We start from the raw sequence: 23,324 nt of genomic DNA on the forward strand, positions 1-23,324 counted from the left end.
AACCCCTTTTTTGGCTAGAAAAAGGACAGCCTGGGCTGCATCCAGACTGCAGAAATAATCTAGGTTAACACCACTTTAACTGCCATGGCTCAATGTTATGGAATTCTAGGAACTGTAGTTCTGCCAGAGAGCTCTGGTGTCACAACAAACTACAGTTCCCAGAATTGGACAGCACTGAGCCATGGTAATTAAAGTGGTGTAAAATTGGATTATTTCCAGTGCAGATGCAGCCCTAGATGGAAGCCACCAGCCACCACTGGTTACATGTCACCTTGGTTCTCATTCATGTGTGTGTATGCATGTTGTCATGCTTATTGTCTGTTTAAAAATTAGCATGATTTATCAGAACACAACCAAAGAAGTCCCTTGTACAATCTCACCCTCTTCATTGGCCCAGATGTCACAAACTGCATCCCCATCTTTTTTCCCCACTTAACCCAAACTGTTTCTTACGGTGCTACTTCAGTTTGGGAGACATCACTAAACATTTTGACTTTGCCCAGTTTTCAAACAGCCAAGCAAACAATGTCACTTTCTTTCTGGAGTTTTGTTTTTTAAAATATTCAGGGAAAACAGATTTTATTTTTATTTTGCTTTTTATTTTTACTTTGCCCAAATGTTATATATAAACTGTTCAGCTGCAGGGTGGTAAGGGGGAAAAATAACCAAGGCATCTGAGGATGAAGTTGACTGGAGGTCTTTAAATAGAGGCTGTATGGCCATCTGTCAGGGATGCTTTGATTGTGAGTTCCTGCATGACATGGGGTTGGACTGGATGGCCCTTGGGGTATCTTCCAATCCTATTATTCTATGATTCTACAATTTTCTGAAGCTGCCTCATACTCTTTTTAAGAATTGATAGACTGTAATTACTTTCCAGGCTTCTGGAACAGAGGCCTGATATGAAGGATATTACACATTTTTTTGGATAAAAGATTAGCAATTTCCTACCCGAGTTCATAGAATCATAGAGTTGGAAGAGACCCCAAGGGCCATCCAGTCCAACCCCTGCCATGCAGGAACTCTCAATCAAGGCATCCCCGACAGATGGCCATCCAGCCTCTGTTTGAAGACCTCTAAGGAAGGAGACTCCATTACACTCCAAGGGAATTTGTTCCACTGTCTAACAGCCCTTACTGTTAGGAAGTTCCTCCTAATGTTGAGGTGGAATCTCTTTTCCTGCAGTTTGCATCCATTGTTCTGGGTCCTATTCTCTGGGGCAGCAGCAAACAAGCTTGTTCCCTGCTCAATACTACTGAAACTCACATCTCTCTTTCTCTCTCTTATACTAAATAGCTATGACCCTTAACTCATTGCTGTCTCTGACCCTAACTCTCCTAACTACTCAAATTCCTAACCCAACCTAACTTCCAGTACTGGAAGACTCCAGTCTTACTCCCCAAGTAAACTTTCTCCTTCTCTTCTTAGCTCTTTCTAAATTTCTTATATTCCTTATTCCTTCTTTCTAAATATCCCAGTAGTTGTGATATTTGTTCTGTAGAGCATTAAGAACTGAGTCATATCCATTTCCCTCTTTCACTCCCCCCCCCCCCCCGCATCAATGTTCTGCTAGTATTTCTGCCAGTGGGATGTAACTCTCATCTGGTTTGCCACTGCACGCACTGTAATACAAAAGCACAACTTATTAGACAGGAGAATGGTGGTAGGACTGGATACACATGTCACCCCATGTGTTTCCAGAGTTAACAGTGATAGAAACACAGATAGATCACATAAATGCATTCCTTGTCAAGCTCAGATTGAGATTGCTCACACCAATGTGCACATTCTCCGTCACTGCAATTATTAATGAAATAAATAAATTTACCATTGCTTATGCTTCAGAAAGTCCACACTGGCCTAATTCCCACTGACCTGTTAAACCGCCTCGAACGTGGTTCCCACTATCTTTGCACCAGAACAAGGGTGGTGCCAGGAAAGTTGCGGGAAGGCCAGGTGCGGAGAGGTCAGGCTGCGTGGCAGAGAGGCTTGGGGCAGAGAAGTAGCTAGGATTTTAGGAAGGGGAGGGTCCAGACTATGCCACCATTATAATGGGGCTTGGGTGCAGCAGCACACACCATTCATTTTTCTAATGGAAGGGGGGGTCCAGACCCCAAGAACCCCCCCCCCCCGGCTACGTCCCTGCTTGGGGGATGGAGGAGATAGGCCGGAAAGAAGGCTGGGGACAGAGGGAATCACGACCAGGGTGGAGAGGCTGGGGAAAAGCCAATGCCAGTGGGAACCAAGGCTAATTCAAATCCCATTCGAATCCACCTGGTTCCCACTTGGGCTGAGTCAATTTATTTCTAAATAAATCGATTCAGCCCCCAAAACACCCCATTTTACCAGCATCTTTTTGACGCGGGTTAAATGGGCAAAAACCATGCACCCCTTTCTGAATCGGTTTAGCGATTCTAACTAAGTGGGAACCATGGTGGTTTAAGTACCCAAACCAACCACCCTGCTAGACCTGACAGATTTTCTGCCCATCAACAGAAGGGAAAGGTGAGACCAGTATCTTTGGAAAGAGTACACTATTCCAAAGGTGTGTAACCTGTGACCCTCGAGTGTTCCCACATTTTCAAAATACACAGCAATAAGGGACAGTTGAAATTTATGTCATGTAGGCTTGACAGTCAGGAAGCAACTATACTCAAGTTTGTGTTCTACCCAAATACCAAATTAAATTATTGATTTCAGTTAACCTAGCGATGCGCTTCTCTGTAGAATTAACATATTGTCCACATCCATAAATTACATAATGCACACATTTCTTTATGAAAGGCTCCCACCCCAAAATGCAGGAATATGTTGGCATTTTGTTCAGCCATATAAAAGGGAAGGCTTTCCTAATCATATATAAGACACATCCCTCATTATGAAGGGCACTAGCCAAATACATAAGGGACAACTTTTCCAACCTTCAAATAAGGGATATCCCTTATAGTACAGGACACCTCACTGGGAATGTCCAGAATTTATTAGACTGCAGATCCCATGGTCCCTCACCATTGCCAAGCTGGAGGTATTGGGAGTTGTAATCCAACAGCATCTGGGCTTGATGTTTGGTTATGCTCATGCAGTTCCTCCTTGTTAATCACTGCAAATACTGCTCACATCTTGATAAAGCTTTTCTTTTAACCTCTGCATTTGTCAACTGCATTAAATGGGCCAGTCTCTTTGCTCTGATCCTTTTCCAGGATGTGAAGTCGAAGGCTTTTCATGGCCGGCATCCATGGTTTTTTGTGGGTTGTTCAGGCTATGTGGCCATGTTCTAGAAGATTTTCTTCCTGATGTTTCGCCAGCATCTGTGGCTGGCATCCTTTTCCAGGATGCCTTGTCTGTTCCTTTTCACAGTGCTTGCTAATCGGTAGGATGATCAGCAGAGGGTGCAATGCCACAAGCAGAAAATTTGAAATAGCCTATTGGAGGAATGCTGTGTGAGCTGCTTTCAAAAGCAAAAGGCGAGGCAGCCCTGCAAACCAGAATGAAAACTCAAAAAGCAAAATAATCAAATCAAATCAATGTAGAAACAGAACATGCACACAGACAAAGACATGATTCTGTACTATTTAGTAGCCCAGACAGAGAGTCCAATGGTCAAATAGAAAACCAGTTCTTTTGTGACAATTCTGGAATATGATGTCATTTCTGTGCTTCAGTGGTCCCCCCACATTTGCTGGGATTGGGGTGAAGGACCCTAAAAAAATACCTCACCAGGTGCTGCAGTACAAGTCTATGGTCAGCATCTACCAGAAGTCAATCATGCTGGAGGACATAAACGTTCCTAGAGAAGGGTTTTGTCTAGGAACTTCTAGGTTCTCCAGCACAACTCTATGGTCAACCTCTGGCCAAGTTACATCGGAAGACCTAGAGGTTCTCAGAGAGAATAGATTAATCAAAATGGCAAATAATCAAATCTGCTAAAGTCAAAGCCACAAATGTGCAAGATGTGCAAGATTTGACACAACAAAGCAGCTAAATAAAATTCAGTAGCAAAAGAGCAGGTTAATTGCTCTTCTGCAGTTGCAACCGCCCACACTAGTTATATTTAATCTATAGTTTCAAACCAGATGAGGAACTTTAAAAGACAACAAATGGCAAAATTTTACCAACTTATTTACAAAAGCACTCACCTTCTGAAGAGACAGAGCAATGTTTGAAACTGAAGGAACTTCCAAAAAAGAAAAATAATAACAATTCTTACCATTTTTTGCAACACCATTCAATATCTGCACTATAGAAGAGTTACCCAGTGATGGAACAAATACCAAAGGAAAGTATTTAAATATAGGAATCACAGTAAACATTCATAGTACAGCTTAAAGAAACACAGTATGTTTTATATTCTTTTGTTTTTACATCTTATCCTACAAGGTTTTTCTTATATTGTAGTGAATGTCTTATAAAGTCATGTCTACTCTGGCTCTCACTCCCTCCAAGCTTCCACAGGGCTTTCGAAGATCCTAGCTCTGTGGCTCAGGTTAAATTCATGTAGAAGCAATACTAAATACATCATCACCATTTAGTTTTAATAAGGAGTGGATAAGTCAGCATGGCAAGTGGCTTGAGTGGTGGACTGCGACTCTGGAGACCAGGGTCCGACTCCCTATTTGACCATGAAACCCACTGGGTGACCTGGGTGTAATGGCAAACCTCCTCTGAACAATCTTGCCAAGAAAACCCAGTGAAAGGCTCACTGTAAGTCTGAAACAAGTGGAAAGCACACAACAACAACAACAACAATAACAAAAAGGAGGGGAAGAGCAGAATTCATCTATTACTTACTGCATGAGTTGGAACTTAATCACTCACTGCTATACCCTATCAAGATTTTGGGAAAGTTTTGGGCTTTTTTCCCTATAGCTCCCAGAATCCCTCAGCTAGAATACATATAGTACTACTTTTCCAAGCATGGTATATGCTTGGCAAGAGATGCACCAAACTGAAAATGCTTTTATCCTGCATCTCTTTCCAGATTCTCCTAATAGCACCTTTGTAGAGCTTGCAAACATTATTTTTCTGGATTAAGCATCTTAGAATTTCCCAGCCATTGTGGCCATTGTCTTTGACTAAAAGCCATTACAAGGATTTGGGGGAGTTGTGATCAAAAACATTATTTTCCCAAACTCTTCTCTTTCTGCCCAAACACTGGAAAGAGGAAGAATCCAGCTCTGCAGCATTACCACTAACCTCCTGCCAGAAGTTAGGAAAGTTACTTTTTTAAAACAACTGCCAGGGAGATTCTGGGAGCTGATATCCAAAATGGTAATGATTCTGAATTCTGGTTTTCTGCAGTGTTTTCTTGTCTTCTTCGCAGCATTTGCAGCAGGTTTCACAGACTAACCTGTGAGAGGAAGAAACCAAAATAGGAAATGACTGAGAGACCTTCAGTGGGAGAAGGAAGGAAGGTGGTTTCCTGCAGCCAAGTTTCTCTGCTCTTCTATACTCTCTCTCTCACACACACTCATGCGCACACACAAACATTCATGCTTAGAAGGGATGGTTAGGTGTTACTGTTCTTTTAAAGCAGATGTTTCTGGTTGCTCAATATGTTAAAAAACATATTTAGACACTCTACATTTTTAAAAAAAGTGAAAGAGAAGTCACACTCAGAGTGTAATTGGTTCAATTGCTTTCTTCAGAGGTGAGCAGCTTTCCTGGGTTCTAGAACAGATAAAGCCTGAACTCTCTTTGGAAGCTAAAGCACAGTACAGACCGCCCGAAAATGGCAGTCTGCAGGTTTCCCAGGAGCTAGCCTCAGTTCCCATGTTTAAAGAGGGAAGTTTAGACAAAGGGAAAGGGGCAGCTGATCTGGGTTTTGTACCTGAGTCTTCCAACTTCTCCTATTTGTGATCATGAGAACTGGGACGAAGGGTTCATTTTTTTGTAGGTGGAGAGAGGGAGAAGTTCTCCAAGAATTTCTTAGGTGTGGTACTCAAAGTTAGTGGTGGCAGTTGAAGCCCTTCTTTCTTTTATTTTTAAAATGTTTGTTGTGCTGCAAGCAGTAGTAGAAAAACTGTCACTTTCTTGGACTACAACTCCCCAAATCCCCAGCTGGCTTTAAGTGGTGGCATCTGTGTTGACGGTCTGACCACCATTTTGCATTGGCTTCCCAACACAGGGACAGTACTCACCTTGTAAGATACAACAGAAGGATCTCTTTTTGTACTATTTCCATCTAGCTAACTTTGCACCAGACCACCATTTCCAGGGCCTCACTTTCCTCTTCTTAAAAACTGCTCTCCCAGAAAACTGCCCTCCAACTGTGCACATATTGGTTCCAGTTAAAGTCTTTGGACAATCCATGTGGCCTTTGCCATTCGCCCAAGCATGCCAAGAAGGAGGGCGGAAAGGTTGTTTTTGTTCTTATTAGCGGCTCTAGATTTGATTACAGCCTGCCGTCATGTACAGAGAGATCCGGTACTTCTGCAGAATGCTCTTCTGAAGCACTCACACACACCACTGGCTGGATTTTATATATACCCACACACTTGGAAATGTAAGAACACGTGCCTTGTGACTCACGCCCACTCCATAAGTGCCAGGAAGTGGCAAGAAGAGGAAATGACTGGTGAGGCCTTTCGTTCACTCGCAGATGCCCGGCATGCCGCACGCTTGGTGTTGTGAAGCATCCGCCATGAAGGTGAGTGACCTGAACTCTTTCTAGCATAGACCAGACCACCCAGGTCTTTCTTCTAATAATAACTTTCATCCCTCCTCCCACTTGTTTCCTGTCTCTGGAAAATCTTACCAGCCAGGAGAAAAGTTTCTGCCGGGGATTAACCCTTTGGGATGGAATTGGCGGCACAAGAAGAAGGCCTTTGGAAATGAAAGCCACATGTCCCTAACTGAGAGCAGGATGGAGTTTAGCAGTGCAAAGCAAGGGACCAAGCTGTAGACTAGGCAGATAAGCTCCATGGCAAATGCCCTACCTGCTTTAGATCACATTTACTGAACTCCTGGTCTCCCTCTCAAGGACCCCCTCTCCTTGGACAGGAGCTAAAGACTCAGTGTTATATATTCTGGGCAGCGACATAAGACACACACACACAGCCAAAGTCAGGGAAAGTTGCTTATTAAAATAAAATGCAGCTCCCCAACTCCCTCAGCTGGCTCCATGGATTTGGGATTCTGGTAGTTGTAATCCTGAAACTTAACTTTTCCAGGCCCTGCCCAAGCTTTTGATTCTAAAAGTAGAAGTTTCAGACCAGCTGGAAAATAACAAAGTGCCAGAGCTTTGGTATGAGCCTGTGGGATTGTTCAGTGTGGGAGAGAGAACACATTCATCTTCTGTTACAAAGCCAAGAATGAGGGGGTAGCTGGTTAATTTCAGTGATGCTGGGACTACAGTGGACTGGATTGGATCCAGTAGGAGAGGCCTAGAGAAAAACACCAATCAGTCTTTGAGATTCAGTTGGAAAGAGAAACCCTGCTAGGTTTTAATGAACTCCAAGGGAATCCTTAAGACACTAGTGGCTGGATCGCTCAGAGCTGCCTGACTAGACTTTTGCATCATGACTCACATCCTTTGAAGGTTTCCTACAGTTGTAAGCCACCATGTCAGCAGTCATGAGAGTCAAAGAAGAAGTGCACCTTCTGTTGAGTGGAAGTATCAGTATTTTTCCATCTCCAGAGACTGGACCAAGAGCCTGAGACTTCTGCTGAGCTGTTGAGGCAGAAATGCCCATCAGGTTGCTGAGATGGTCACCTAAAACAGTTGCAAGCAAGACGTAGGGTAGGGTTCTGGTATGCATGTTGTATGTGTTTATTCGTTGCCTTGCCTCGGGCAGCAAACTGTATTGGGGTGGTCCTGCGACTTAAAGAAGCTAAAGCAAACAGTGGCAATGATGAAACTTAGGACATGTCAGAGCCGGAAAAATGTTTCTGGTTAAATACCATGATAATACCATTCATTTTATATTCTCTTCATTATAGCCTGTCATTGTTTTCTATGTGGAAAAATATGTTGAGTGCATGCTCTTTTAAAATGCAGGTTTTAATGTTAAAATTAATTGAAATGATCTATATTAGGGATAACCAATTGTGGCTCTCTGGAGGCTGTTGGACTGCAGCTCTCACAATACTGCACCATTGGGTTTACTGGCTGTGGCTGATAGGAATCACAGTCCAAAAGCATCTGGAGGGCCACTATTGCCCACCCTTGTTTTATTTATTTGTTTATTTATTTATTGAATTTATGCTCCTTTCTCACTGGAGGGCTTTGGCTTAGGCCATAAACCTGTCCGGATAGGAAAAATGTAGGCCGGGCAACAAAGAACAGGCTATAAATAGGCATTTGTTTTTGTTCTGCCCTTAAGGAATTTTCTTCATCCAGGAAGTTGACGTTCTGCAACAGGATAGTTTAAAATCTGTGACCAGCCTGCACTGCACAAACCAGGCAAACATATATACTTCTTACATCATTGCACTAACCTTTCTTCAGAAAAAATCAATAAATTGCATATTTTGGGGTTTACTTTTCACAAGAGGAACTATGGTCCAAAACACACTGCAGAAAGAATCCAGTTTGAGACTGCTTCAACTGCCTTGGCTCAGTGCTAAGGAATCCTGGGTATTATACTTTATTGTGGCATCAGAGATCACTAACAGAGAAGGCTAAATGCCTCACAAAACTGCAGTTCCTAGAATTTCCTAGCATTGAGCGAAGGCAGTTAAAGTGGTTGCAAAATTGATTATTTCTTCAGTGTGTTTTGGACGTATAAGCTTATACCTCCTTAGTGGTTACTGACTGACTTACAGGAACTGTACACACAGCCCCAAAGGAGCCGCATCCCGCCACCCCTTTCAGTGCCGGATTGGGGCTGCAGCAACCACACACTGCTGCCCTGATCCGGCACTTTGCCAGCTCTACAAGATACAGCAAAATGCCACTCCTTTCAGAGCTGGCAAGAAGGCGCCCTTGCCACCATGGCGGCACATTTTGGTGCTCCTTTTGGCATGCATTGTATAAATGCTGTGCTAAAGGAGCACTGTGGCATCACCTGCCATGTGGTTAGGTGGGCATCATGACACCAGCATGGGGCGGCATCAGGGCATGTATTGCCCAAATGCCACACCTCCATGCCACCCCCATGCCTGCGCCTCATGCTGGTCTGTGCAGCCCCATAGTGGGACTTACTGGTTACTGAGTATGCAATTGTGCTGTGAATCACCATCTTCCCAATAAGTTGAAAATCCTATTGACAGCCACTTCTTGGACTAGTGAGTTTTTTTTGCAGGCATTGCTACCATATCAAGGATAGCATTGAACATAAGAACTAGAAATTTGCATTTATTAAAAAATAGGAAGAAAAGAAAAGAGAGATTCTTTGGAAGCTGAACTGTACATCTATATAGTCATACTGAAGAAAGGGGAAAGTAGATGGCAGCATCAAATATGTGCTTGAGCTGAACTTTTAGGCTTCCTAGTACAGGGTCATCTAACACTAACAGCTATGGGGAAAAGAATATCAGAAACTAGCTTCTGCTTTAGCAAGCATTTCAGAATAAATCAGCTATTTCAATTCACTGAGGATTAAAAAATATATAACAAGGGACAGCAACTTGTTTTTAACTTAACCTGGATTCTTTTAAACAGAGACTGTAGGTGCTTACTCCTTATCTTAACAAAAAGTTATTGAAAGCTTTGGAAGGTTTCCCAGTCCAAAGAGCTCTGGTTGGCCATCCTGGAAGCTTTTGCAGGCAAGGAGAGCTTTTGTGTGCAGAATGGCATGGAACAGGAGCTCTGCTGGTTTCTTGAAGAACTAATGATTAACATAAAGATTAATGTGATGATCAACATAATGAATTAAAGATTCACTACTAACATGAACAACAACAAATTAATTACTGGATGCATGCTAATAATTAACAAAACAAATTGATTTTTAAAGCTAAGATCTAGGCTTTGTCAGCAGAACTGACTGTTTTTGTTTCATTTGGATGTGGTTCTTGATGTGCCTATTTTTATGTGAGCTGTTCTGTGAATTGTAGTCATGATCTCAGCATGAAAAGATACAAAGAAAATTATTATTATTATTATTATTATTATTATTATTATTATTATTAAACTTTATTTCTAGAGCACTGTAATTATACACAGCACTGTCTTTAATTCATTAAGTTGATCATCACATTGATCTTTATGTTAAACAAAGAAAACCTGTAGCACCTTTGTGAGACATTGCTAACAAAACTTTCAGTTCACTCCAGTCTACTTCATGAGATGCCTTTATCCAATGCTATCCATCTCAAAGTTGCTACATGATTCCTTCATATTTTTTATGCTGAAATAGATGAATATGGCAATGTCTTTGAATGATCTCGGTGTAGTACAGAAAGCTAGCAAACAGGTAAGTAGGGAGCTGGGGATGTTCAGCCTGGAGAAGAGAAGGTTAAGAGGTGATATGATAGCCCTGTTTAAATATTTGAAGGGATGTCATATTGAGGAGGGAGCAAGCTTGTTTTCTGCTGATCCAGAGACTAGGACCTGGAGCAATGGATGCAAGCTACAGGAAAAGAGATTCCAGCTCAACATTAGGAGGAACTTCCTGACAGTAAGGGCTGTTCGACAGTGTAACAAACTCCCTTGGAGAATAGTGGAGTCTCCCTCCTTGCAAGTCTTTAAACAGAGGCTGGATGGGCATCTGTTGCTGGTACTTGTGAGTTCCTGCATGGCACGGAGTTGGACTGGATGGGACACAATCCAGATTTGGGGCATAACAATTGAAAACATGTCTTTGTGTATTTCTTTCATAGCTCTTTCTGCTGTTTGGCCTTGTGAGTCTCACAACCGCTGTGGATGCAGAAGGTAAGATGTTGCCTGTTCATGACATTTTTCCAAGTGCATGTTCTAACCCTATGTCAGTAGATAACAATGGAGTCACACATCCATGTTCTCCATGAGCTACAATTTTTCACCTAACCTCCCTTGCATGAATCATCTAGACACTTCTGACATTAAGAATAGTAGAACAGCCCTCTAGAAGACAGATATTGGTCATCTTCATCTACATAATTGAACTTCAGCTTATAGATCTCGCTTCTGCAGTTGTTCCCATGTTTTTGGAATAGAAGCCTAACCGGGAAGTGGGGATAAATGTCAGTAGGTACAGAAGTTGAAATAAAACTTGTGTTTTCATAACATTGCAGCTTGACATTAAATTTGAGGCCAAGTCTGGAGGTTTTGAGGACTACCAATACATCTTACACTGGAGGTTGTTGGGCCTTCCTGGATTTGGGGAAATCCAGGAATTAAGTGCTTTCTGCTTCTTTCCATCTTATTCATTCTTTGTTAAAGATGGCTGTTAATACTGAATAGCGTAATGGTGAAAGCAGGCAGGAATTAACAAGTGTGGAGCACTAGCAAAATCATTTGAGAGATCTATTCAGACAAAAAGGGAATTCCATGCTAATCCAAGGTGACCCATTAGAGCTATAGCCTGGAAAAGTTACTCTTGAGGTGACTGTTCCTAGAATTACTATAGCTATAGGATCCAAAAAGTATTTTTTTTCCAAACTCTGGTAAGTACACAAGAAGATCACATACACACAGAGAAAATCTACTAATCTAGTTTTGCACACTGGCTAATCAAGTACCTATAAGAAGCCTACAAGGAAGAGATGAAGGCAACAGTCTTCTTCCATTGTTGCTCCTTCACAGTTGACACTTGATGGTGTGCATTAACAACATATTCTTTGCATTAATAGCATATGTTGAAAGACTTCATAGCTGTGCTCAACAAACACAATACATTCAGTAATAAAACTATAAATAAAATCAAAGTCCATATGATTCATAACCATGCATGGTAGGTTGACTGCAACCTCACCTTGAATTCTTGGGGATCCTACAGTATATAAAAAGCTATCTCTGCATGAGCTCCAACAGTATATGAAAGCTATCTCTGCATGTTCTTTTCTACATTTCTACATATGATCTCCTCTACATACCCGATACCAAGGATCTATGGGAAGGACTTTTTCAAGGAACTGTAATAGTGATTAGTGATACTGTAATATCACAGAATGCACACACACACAAAATTGTTTTTGAAATATACATTTTTAGTTTGCTAGACATTTTGTTGATTTTGTTAATATAGTAAGAGTTGGGTTGGCATTAATTGGGGCTTTGTTTTGTGATACTGTAATTGGGTATTGCAATTGTGATACTGTAACACTAATGCTAGGAAAGGTAGAGAGAAGTAGAAAGAGAGGAAGGCTGCATGTGAGATGGATAGACTTTATTAAAGAGATTGTGAGTATGAGTTTGCAGGAGTTGGGCAGAACAGTGGAGGACAGGGGGTCTTACTGTAATGTAAGTCACACTGAGCCTCTTGCAAAGGTTAGACATCAAGGAAAGAAAAAAGGAATGGAATTCAAAAAGACTCAAAGAAAAGTAAAAAAAGATCAGTCAGGTCATTTAGTGACCTTTTCAGATGCAATCACACTGGAAAAGCTTTGGCCCTCTAAAGGGCTTGTCCTACAATTCCCACAATGCCTTACTACTGGCTATATTGAGTGGGACTGGCAGGTTGAGAGCCAAACTTTCTGCATCCCTGCCTTGGATGTTTCAGCCATGACCTTTGAGAGGGAAATGCTATGACTGTTGTCCAAATCCCACTTGAGAGAAATGACTGCGAGTTGTACTCTGTGCAGAAGAACTGTAGGCAGAGCCGTGTGTGTTTTGGAGAGACGCAAGCAGAGCTATCAAGATGTGGCAATAAAGAGGAAAAGCCTGCAGTGACAGGCAATACCCAAACTAGGAGGGAGGGAGATTTGGGGAAATGAAGAAAATAGTGTTGTAAAATATTTTACCCTGCAAATGAACAATATTTTTTTTTGTTCAATAAGTCAGAACATATGCTGGCATTTCCAAGAATTCACAAAATGCCATGGTTTTTGCTTCACAGCCCAAGCATCCCTCCTCGCATGTGTTGTGGTGGAGGCAGCGTTCCAGAGCCTCCAGCTGCTTACAGGGTTTGAATCACAGAAAAGGATGATGAAGGGGAGAGGTTGTAGTAATCCTTGCACATACAACTGCAAAAGCATGGGAAAGCAGTTACTGTTTTAGACTCTGATTCCCCAAATCCCCCAGCCATCATGGCCAGTAGCTGGCTGGCTATGAGACTGTGGGAGTTGTAACATCAAAACATAACCTTTAAGCCTAAGACAGGACAGAGTTGGAAAACAGTTAGAGGATCCAGAAAATGGTTAGCATTCACCCTCTATTTCTTTATTCTTACCATCTGCACAAACATTTACTCTGCTATAGGGATGGGATGAATTCTCTTGATGCCAGCATAAGTATTTATTTTTATGTTGTGCAAGGTTACAACTACCTTCTGCACAATGTTTTTGCCTTGCCACACAATGGCAGACAGAAACAACTCCACCACCCATTGCAAATGGCTACTCACTGACCTTGGCAGTGTGCAGGTCTACACATGGAAAACTCCATCCTGCCACCGCCTGACTAGCCAGGTTTATATTCCTGATGTCCAAGAAGGTACACTGGCATAAAGTAACACTCCTCCAGCTCTAAAGACAATCTCAGCCCAAGTTTGCAAAATGCATTCAGCTCCAAAATGCTACAAGAAAAAGGATTTAGAGAACAAGAGCAGCATCTTTAGTCTGATATGAATGGAGGATGAGAACACTCACTTCTAATAATAATAATTTCTTATGTTTCTGATGTTCAGACAATGAACACTTTTCCTAAAGTAGCCAAAATAGCATCACTGGCATCTTGCACACCCAACACTGTGTGCAAAGAGCAAGGCATCCAAAAGCTTGTGGGAACCTTAACATTTACAAAAGAAAAGGGGGGGGAAGGGGGGGAGATATTAGGCTGCAAAGGTTTAGTTCAATAAAGTGTGAACACATTCAGTGGCCATGATATGCTGACTGACCAAATCCTTCCTTTGATTTCAGTAAGTCCAACCTCAGTTGCTGAACAGAAGGAGGATGCTACAGCTATAACCAAAATGAAACCCCATTTTTTTTCAACACGTGAGTCTTATGGCTTCTTAAATCATTTCTGGTCAATTTGGCTGAGAGTATCTGGCCCTCTTCAGAAAGACTGCGTCTGCATGCAAGCAAAAAGAAATCATTGTTTTGTACTGAAGTTAGCACCCACACGCTCTTTTCCCAAATGTATTTCCCTCCCTTACTGGCTGAGTGTCTGCTGTGTCACATTCTAAACTGTATAATGAAGAGAGGACATTGCTGGATGTGTGTATGATTTCATAGAATCAGAGATGGAAGAAAAGACACTGAACATCCATTCCAGCCTCCTGATATGCAAGAATATGCAATCAAAGTACTCTTGCCAGATGGATATCCAGTCTCTGTTTAAAAACCTCCAAATAAGGAGACTCCACCACAATCTCCGAGGGAGCATGTTCCACAATCAAACAGCTTTTACTGTCAGGAAGCTCTTCCTAATGTTGAGGGGGAATCTCTTTTCCTGTAGCTTAAATACATTGTTCCATTATGGCTTCCAGGCAATGCACAACAAATAAAACAGTTAGAACAAGTATTTTTTTTAAGACTAAAAATACTTTTAAAGACCAGTTTTTAAAATCATAGTCAATTAAAACCATGAAAATAGCTACCTTGGTTTTAAGGATCAAGTTCTTCTAACCCAGTTTTCCTGTGCCATATCATCAGGTATCCACATGCACAATTAAAGCAGTTTGACATCAGTTTAACTGCCACGACTCTATCCAAAAGAATCCTAGGATCTGTAGTTTGGCCAAGTACCAGGGTTCTCTGACAGACCAGGCTGCATTCCTCACTAAAGTACAAATCCCAAGATTTTGTAGGATAGAGTCATGACAGATAAAGTCTTGTCAAACTGCTTTAACTCTGCAGTGTGGATACACCCCTCATTTTATATGGCAGAGGGATTGGCAAATGTAAGTAATGAGCTGAGCTTTCTGAACTTTCTGCAAGAGGTTGTAGCAACAAATGGTATGTGGCTGAAAACATCTTCAGGCTGAGATCCTTTCATAATATTATTGACCTCAGTTCTCTGTGAAGTTAGGAAAGTGGACTGTTTTGGACTACAATGCTCAGTGTCTTCTAGCCAGTATGGTCAGCATGCCAGTGCTTATGGAGCCAAAAGGCACCATTGAGGTGCAAGAGGAAGGTAGAAGCAGGCTTGGAGGAACTCCCAAGAAGCCAAAGAACAAAAATCTTTATGGGGAATGAAGATTTCAGGATGGTGGAAATCCCACCCCACAATAGACCATTGAGGATTGATGCTCAGTGTCCATATTAAATGACTGTTGGGCTGGGGAGTGGAATGGAGTGCCTTGGCAGAAGGCAGAAGGTTGGCTGGCTGTAACTCTGAACAACGGCATTCTGTGTGACAATATTTTGTAGGTCCCATTAGTCCTTCAGGATTTGCCATCAGGGTGTCTTTTTCAGATTGGGTGCATACCTGGATGCAGAAAGCCTGAACACCATTATTATACTTGTTTAATGATTAAAGTGTTAGTGTAAGATTGAAATAAGAGAGCACGTCTCTGTTTGGCTACAAAGCTCAGAAATCCCCCCCACCCCCCAAAAAATTGGGCTCATTTTTACATTTTTAATATTTTCTCCTTGACTTGCCGTAGAAGCGATGACTACAGTTGAAGTGACAACTACAACTGAAGTTACGACTGCAGTTGAAACATCAACAACTGCCATGATCAGCACCAGCTATATGGAATCCACAAGTCCTGCAGGTGAGCACTAAAACCAAGCTCATGAGATTGGGACAATCTATTTGAGAAGGTCCGGGAGAGATAGAACCTACAAAGGAGCCCAGGTATGCCAATCTCAACCAAACAGCAGCTGGTAAAATATTGTGTCTCTGCATTGCCTTTTCCAGGAGTCACTTCAGCTGAACTGCCACCTATTGACCAGAAGAGGAGAACAGGTATATTGAAGGCTGCAAAAGAAGGAGGGAAAACTTGGCTTTGGGGATTTGCAGTATTTTTTCTGCAGCGTGTCTCTGGTACTACAGAAATACTTGGAAAGAATCTTTCTCCCCTCAATGCATTTTCCATTTCTCTATAATTAGGTAAATACCCATGAATATTGAGAACCAACATGGTGTTGCACTAGGACTCAAGGGGGGAATCTAAGCCTGTATTTACTTTCCTTTTGTTGTCATGTGCCTTCAAGTCCACTCCAATATGTAGTGAACATATTGTGGGGCAAGATTTATTCAGAGGAGGTTTGTCATTGCTTTCCTCTGAGATTGAGAGCAACTTGCCAAAGTCACCAAGTGGATTTCCATGACTGAGAGGGGGTTTGAACTCTGGTCTCCTGGAGTTCCAGTACTTCAACCATTAAACCACACTGACTCTCAGTTATTTTCTTTATGTATGTATAGATATTAACAAATACCTTTACCTATCAGGCTAGTTGTATATGCAATGTTTGAAACTGGTCCTGTAATTTGTACCAGGAGGATCAGATCTGAAACTCTCATGATGGCAAAACGTGCACATTTTTATGTCTATCTAATGTTTTTTTCGCTTTTGGCAGATGATGAAAATACAGATTACAATGATGAGCTTTTCAAGTATGGTAAGTCCTAAAATGAAGGAAGTGACATTTTTAAATGGCGGTTCTTATTGAGACCCTGAAGGGTTTTGAATGAAGGATGCCTGCTCATGGTATTTTTCATTCTTGCTGCCTTTCTTTTTGGGAAGCAAGTTTTGCAGATTTTGGGATGCCAAAAAAACCCTGCACAACCTGTTTGACTAGAGGAGATCATGGCACAAAAGAAATACATGTAGGCACACATTATGTGGAGAGAGCTTGTAGCACCTTTGAGACTAACTGAAAGAAAGAAATTGGTAGCACAAGCTTTCGGAGACTTCTTTCTAGTTCCTCATAGGCATCTCAAATGTCTTTCACACTGCTCTTAAAAACTGGCTCATTCTCCAGACATTGCTTATCCACCAGCATTAGCTTATCTTAGTATACCATTTGATGTTTGTACTAAATATCTGTTGTTGTTTTTCCTCCTGTTGCAGATTACGAGTCTCTCCGCAAATGGGGCTTAGTAGCTGCTGCCATCCTGTTCATCCTTGGCATTCTCATTCTCACCTGTAAGAATGGAGGGCTGGCATGAATGGATCTGATTTAAGCTGTGTTGCTAAAAGGGGTGGAAACAGTCTATCTATCTATCTATCTATCTATCTATCTATCTATCTATCTATCTTGCCCTTCTCCAACATGAGATCCAGGGCAGCTTAAAACAGGGCTAAAACAAGGCTAAATATCTGATAAAGAAGTTAATTGTAGGTAGTCAGTTCAACATTCATGCTGAGCATTCAAACCAAAGTAGTTTCCAAAAAGAGGCAATGGTTTTCTTCCATTGTTGCTTCCAGCAACTAATACTGAGTGACATGCTGCCCTGATAAGTACCCAGAGTTTGAATATCACTATTACATAGAGTTGCCAGGTATCCCTTATTATGAGGGATGTTTCTTATTTCAGGGGTGGAAAGCTTGTTCCTTATAGGGCTGACAACTGTGCCTTGTGCGGAGATTATCGCACTACCATTTCCTGTCCTTTCCTCCTGAGCTAAGTGCAGGATGCAAACTTTAATATGCAGATTTTATTGCACCCCTCTTTGCCCAAGCAGGAGGCATCTTGTACCCAATTATGGCATCCTGTACCCGATCTGGACTTCTCTGGCACTTTTTGAAAGAATGGGATTTTCTCGTTCTTTGCAAGGTGCGGAGAAGTCCAGATTGGCTACGGGATGCCATGATCAGGTATGGGATGCCTCCTCCCTGGGCATGGAGGTTTGTGATAAAATCTGCATATTACAGGTTACATCCAGTGCCTAGTACGGGAGGAAAGGATGGGAAAAAGCAGTGCAATAAAATCCTGTTCTCTCATTGAGGACTGGAAAACATTTCCTTCAATATAGACTGAACCACAAATGATAAAATCCTGTATTTTGGGGTGTGGGCTCTTCATAAAGGCAGAAAGGTGTACTTCATGTAATTTATGAATGTGAGCAATAGATTAACTAACACATGGCTGTCATGAAATCGATACTTTCATTTGATATTTAGGTTGTACGCAAACTTGTTAATAGGTTTTTTTTATTGTGAACCTTGCATGGCATGAACTTAACTGCCTCTTATTGAGATTTTCAAAATCTGGTGCCACTGCTTTCATATACAGAAGAAGACGTCTAGGTTGTAGCTGCTTAGGCATTGCTGGCTGCCCACTTCTTTCTATTTCTGACACTAGGAAGAACTGTAACTCTTTGTTCTCTCTCAATTTCTAGGTGGTAAACATGGGAAAGTCCCCCGATGCCGTGGGAAGAAACGGGCAAGGTGAGACAACAACCCATCCAGACTTCCTTTTCTCCCCTCTAATTCATTATGTCATGAATGAAGCTGAATGGCAGCATTTAAATGAAGGGTTGTTGTTGTTGTTGTTGTTGTTGTTGTTGTCATTGTCTGCCTTTGAGACGCCCCCCCCCCCCCGACTCATGGCAACCCTGTAGATGAGACATCTCCAAGCCTCCCTGTCTTCCTTGGCTCTGCTTAGGTCCTGTAGATTCAGGCCTGTCACCTCCCTGGGTCCATCAACCTGGTGTGTGATCTTCCTCATTGTCTACTATCTTCCACCTTCCCTAGCATTATTGCCTTTTCTAGCAAGTCTTGCCTTTTCATGATATGGCCAAAGCGTGACAGCTTTAATTTTGTCATTTTGGCTTCCAGGGACAGTTCAGCTTTAGTCTGTTCAAGGATCCATCCATTCATTTGTCTTTTTGACTGTCCATGGTATCCTTAACACTCTTCTCCAGCACAACATCTCAAATGAGTTGATTTTCTTTCTCTCATATTTCTTCAGTGTCCAACTTTCACATCCATACATGGTCATGGAGGATATAGTGGCTTGGACGATGCTAACTTTAGTTCTCAGTTGTATATCTTTACACTTCAGGATCTTATGTAATTTTTTTCTGGATTCCCTTCCCATTCCCAGTTTTCTTATTTCTTGACTGCAGTTTCCATTCTGATCAATGTTTGATCCAAGGTACAGGAACTCTTACTAGAAGAATCATAAAGTTGGGAGAGACCACAAGAGCCATCCAGTCCAACCCCTGCCATGCAGGAACTCACAATCAAAACACCCCTTATTGACATGATTTGGTCTGATCTTGCATTGTATCATTTGCCTGCTTTTGCTATATCTCTCCTTAGTATGAAAGCCACCCTGTTTCTTTGTGTTTTCGCATTTTCTGAGTATAACACTGAGTAATAATCTGAGTCAAAGTGGCCTATTCCTGTCCATTTTAGCTTGCTCATCCCTAGTATTGCTATGTTTATGTGCTCCATTACCTTTTTTGTTTACTATGTCTAGCTTCCCCTGATTCTTCCCTGCAGTTCCTCTCAAAATGATAACATATGTCATATCCTGTTGCCATTTTGAGAGGAGCTGTGATGAAAATGGAGGTATTTGGAAGAGGTAAAAGTTCTGGTGGTTGAACTGTGCTGCTTCCATGCATTTCAGGTGTTTCTGTGTGGCTTTTAACCCCAAATTGCCAGAAATTGCACAGCATTTAAAAGAAAAATGAGGAGGTTGTTTGTGGGGTTTGGGGAGACTGGTGGCGGTAGTGGTTTAAAAAGCAGAAATTGGCATCTAGGGATCCTGTGCAATGCCAACCCTAATCTTGCCCTTCATTTCATGCATCACAATATCTTAGGCTATGGCTGCACTTGATACACAGTTAAATACATTCTGATATGTTTCAACTCTGTCCATTTTCTTTACAGAACCTATGATGTGTCACAGGCCTGAAGCCACTTTGTGTCCTCAGGACTGCACTGATCCTGCTTCGCCTTGGATGTGGACGTCCCATGTGTCAACCTTTCATGCTCTTCCCCAATGGAAAAGTTGCTGCTTAGTTTTCCAAACCTCACCCCAGTCATCCAGCCCTCTGTCTGACCTTCAACATGTCTTTTCTGCTCATTCCTTCAAAACCCATTCATTGTTTCTGGCTCTGCACTGCATATATATTTTCATTAAACTAATTCCCCTGTAGAGCCAGAAAGACTGAAATATTCATGGATCCAAACTTTGTTTCTTTGTACAGCCTCAGGTTAAGAGAGACTTCAGTTGGCGTACGATTTGTAGGCCTGGCTGTAGACTTTCTATGCCAAGGAAAACACCATTGTGCTAATTCTGTTCCAAGGAGTCTCCAGTTCTGTATTCACAATAAAAATTTGGCGTGGTTTGTTTTTTTCTATGTTTTCTGGCTCCGTTTAATTCTCTTCATTTGTTGGCCTTATTAAAGGAATTTATGTCACCACTGGCGTGGATTGTCGCAAAAATATACATTACCAGATGGAAATTACAGCTGCCTTCATTTGCACCCGAGGACTCAAATCCTTAATGAAAGCCAACATTGGATTATTGCTAGGTCTTTTGTCAACAGAAGGAATGGCACTTGAAAAATGAACTCTTTATATTGAATAGTTTATATAATATTATTCTTTGCAATAGCAAAGATTCAATGTCATTACTTCCCCACCACCCTTTTGGTACAAATTTAAAAGTAACATACAATTCAGGTCTTAAATATCCTAAAGGCACCAGATCCTGTCTGATCTTGGAAGCTAAGCTAAGTTCAGCCCTGGTTAGTACTTGGATGGAAGACCACCAACTTTGAATTGCATTCAAACTGACTTCCCATTGCCCGAAAATAGCTTGTCATTGCCTGAAATTGCGTGAAACCCCATGATTGCGTTCGGATTGCCATTGGATTATACTTCCAATTTCCCTTGTCTGATAACGTCCCAAATGAGACATGGTATCCTAAGTCAGCCATAGTGGTGTGTAGTGATTTTAATGCTCATGTTGGTTTGGGTCCTAATGAAAAGGAAAATGCTTTGACCTGGACTGTAATGAGGCTTTTTTACCTGACTGTTTTTCTTTGGACAATGTGGTCAGTAAAGAAGGTAAAAAGTTAACGTCCTGCCTGCAGTTGACATGCCTTCATGGCAGTCCTTGGGATAATTCTAAGGGATGTTTTACGTTCCTTTACAACACACACAGTAGGTTGTGTTATTGATTTTCTATTCTGCTTCTCCTAGTAGTTCTATAGGATGAACTATAATATTTTGGACTGCCTAGAAAGTGATCATTTACCTATACTTCTGTCCACGTCTATATCAGCTCCTCAACTGTCTCCTCCACTTATTGATCTGGCAAAGGGAACAATAATTATTGGGGAATGCCTAAAGTGATCTCCTTCTGTTGAACCTTTGGTCCAGGGCCATCCAAATAGCTCTTATCCAGTGATGGCGAACCTATGGCATGCGTGCCAGAGGTGGCACTCAGAACACTCTCTGTGGGCACATGTGCCGTCGCCCCAGCACAGAGTTTGTCAGAGTTTGTTACTAGAAAGCCAGAGGGACATGGCACTTTGCAATAAATAAGTGGGTTTTGGGTTGCAGTTTGGGCACTTGGCTTCTAAAAGGTTCACCATCACTGCATGTGCATTGGGATATTTAGGTGAAAATAAAACATATTTTCAAAATGCATTTCCCCCACTTAGCCAGCAAGTGGCACTGGTTCATCAGAAAGTTACAAACCAGGTTTTGCAGGCTCACTACTACTTTCCCCCAAAGCTTCGCAAGTTTTCAAAGAAGTTTTCAGATCCACTTAACAAAAATATGATCTTAGAGCAGGTTTGGACTATTTCCTGAAGTTGGAGGACAGCATTGGACCTCTAAACACACATGGCCAAGGGATCAGATTGCCACTGAATTAGCTGTCACAACCTATATTTCAGTTTGGTGGCAGGCAGGATATAGGGCCAGAGCAGAGGGGCATGAAAAAGTATCTTGATCCTGGGTTTTCTGAAAGTGGATTGAAACCCTACTGTCCACACTGCCCACATCCAAGGCAGGCCAAACACCCATGGGCTGTCTGCACTATGCGGTGTCAAGTAGTGTTGTATGGTTATTTTTTTGTTGTTGCCTCCCCATGCATGTGCACCAACATACGAACACACCGGTGACCTCCAGTTATCTCCTTCTTCCCACCCAGATGCCCTTCCATTGGACGCCCGCCTGTATGACCAGTCACACAATTGCATGTGCAATACACCACCTATACAGTGCATTGGTGTGCCAGGTGATACGTTGGCAAAGCACAATCATGGAGGCCCCCTATACATACCCCCTTCACCCCCTTTCACCCCATGCTTCCCTGCTGGACTTGCATACGTTGTAATTATATCCATTGAATTAGTGGTGATCCCATTTTTGGTTTGCCAGAGCCCCGTACTGGCATCGGGCTGGCACTGCGATGGAGCACATTTTCTGCCTTGAGTCTGAATATCCTAGTTTCTTTTTGTTTTTAGTTCTAGAATATGGCTTTGTTTTGCTTTACACCCAGTTTCGTTTCCTGCTTTGTTTAAACACCCCCGCTGACTTCAAAACAGTTAGAAGCTGCCTTATTTGGCTGCCTGAGGGTTTTCCATTGGGGTGACATGATTTAGTGGCAGAAGTAAAAGTCACTGTGGCATGCAATAATGCGCTCAGAGTCCACATATGGTCAGTGGACCATGTTGCCCATCCCTATTCTAGAGTTCAGTGAAGAAATAAAGCCCAAAATAAAGCTGTTTCGGGTCACTTTGGAGGTATGATGTTTAAATGACACGTGAATCTTAAGAGGCCAGAAGCTGCTCTAAAGCTGCACTCCAGTCCTTAGCATTGCATTGGTGCGGCTTCTGGCCTCTTAGGACACATGCAGCATTTAAACAGCATACCTTCTCCCCTGACCTGAAGCAGCTTTATTTTTTGTCTGTCTGTTGAGGCCCATAGCTGGCTGGAATCTCATATTGTGGGGTGTAAGAATGATCTCCAAGATAATGGGCTTTATCCAAAGCCCAGGTGAAAGTCAGATGTTCTGACTCTGCTCTGCTCCACTCTGGGTCCAAAACAAACTCCAACTCCTAAAATTCCATAGCCTTGAGCCAGGGCAGTTAAAGCGGTTATTTCTCCAGTGTGTATATAGCCCCACAGAGATCCTGAGCTACCCACCTATTCCTTTGACTCTGTGCTGTTCAGGTGCTGAAGTTAGTGGTTCGATTAGTATTTATAAGGCATTAATGTCTCTCACTATTGACTACTTGTACTGGGTACAAGGGAGAGGCTCTGGTTTCTACTTTCACCACAACAAACTACAGATCCTGGAAGTCCATAGGATGGAGCCATGGCAGTTAATGTGGACTCAAACTGGAAGATTTCTTCAGTGCAGATGCAGGCTGAATTTTTTTC

General features: G+C 42.0%; 1 protein-coding gene across 3 annotated transcripts; it reads left to right on the forward strand.

The window, feature by feature from the left end:
* Nucleotides 1-6,557: 6,557 nt before the first annotated feature.
* LOC149304879 (uncharacterized) lies at nucleotides 6,558-20,281 on the forward strand. 3 transcript variants are annotated; one of them, XM_089478915.1, is made up of 9 exons: nucleotides 6,558-6,646; nucleotides 10,762-10,813; nucleotides 13,939-14,016; nucleotides 15,630-15,740; nucleotides 15,887-15,934; nucleotides 16,549-16,590; nucleotides 17,043-17,117; nucleotides 18,314-18,362; nucleotides 19,812-20,281. In XM_089478915.1, exons 1-9 carry the CDS (start codon nucleotides 6,599-6,601, stop codon nucleotides 19,834-19,836), a joined length of 528 nt encoding a protein of 175 aa, XP_089335041.1. In that variant the 5' UTR covers nucleotides 6,558-6,598; the 3' UTR covers nucleotides 19,837-20,281. The 3 variants fall into 3 exon arrangements, with proteins under 3 accessions (XP_089335041.1, XP_089335042.1, XP_089335043.1); XM_089478916.1 differs by having other exon boundaries at nucleotides 15,633-15,740; XM_089478917.1 differs by lacking the exon at nucleotides 17,043-17,117.
* Nucleotides 20,282-23,324: the final 3,043 nt, after the last annotated feature.

This window comes from Sceloporus occidentalis, unplaced genomic scaffold (genome assembly GCF_023333645.1).
Source record: "Sceloporus occidentalis isolate IW3139 unplaced genomic scaffold, rSceOcc1.0.p SCAF_13, whole genome shotgun sequence".
In the NCBI taxonomy this organism is placed as follows: domain Eukaryota; kingdom Metazoa; phylum Chordata; class Lepidosauria; order Squamata; family Phrynosomatidae; genus Sceloporus; species Sceloporus occidentalis.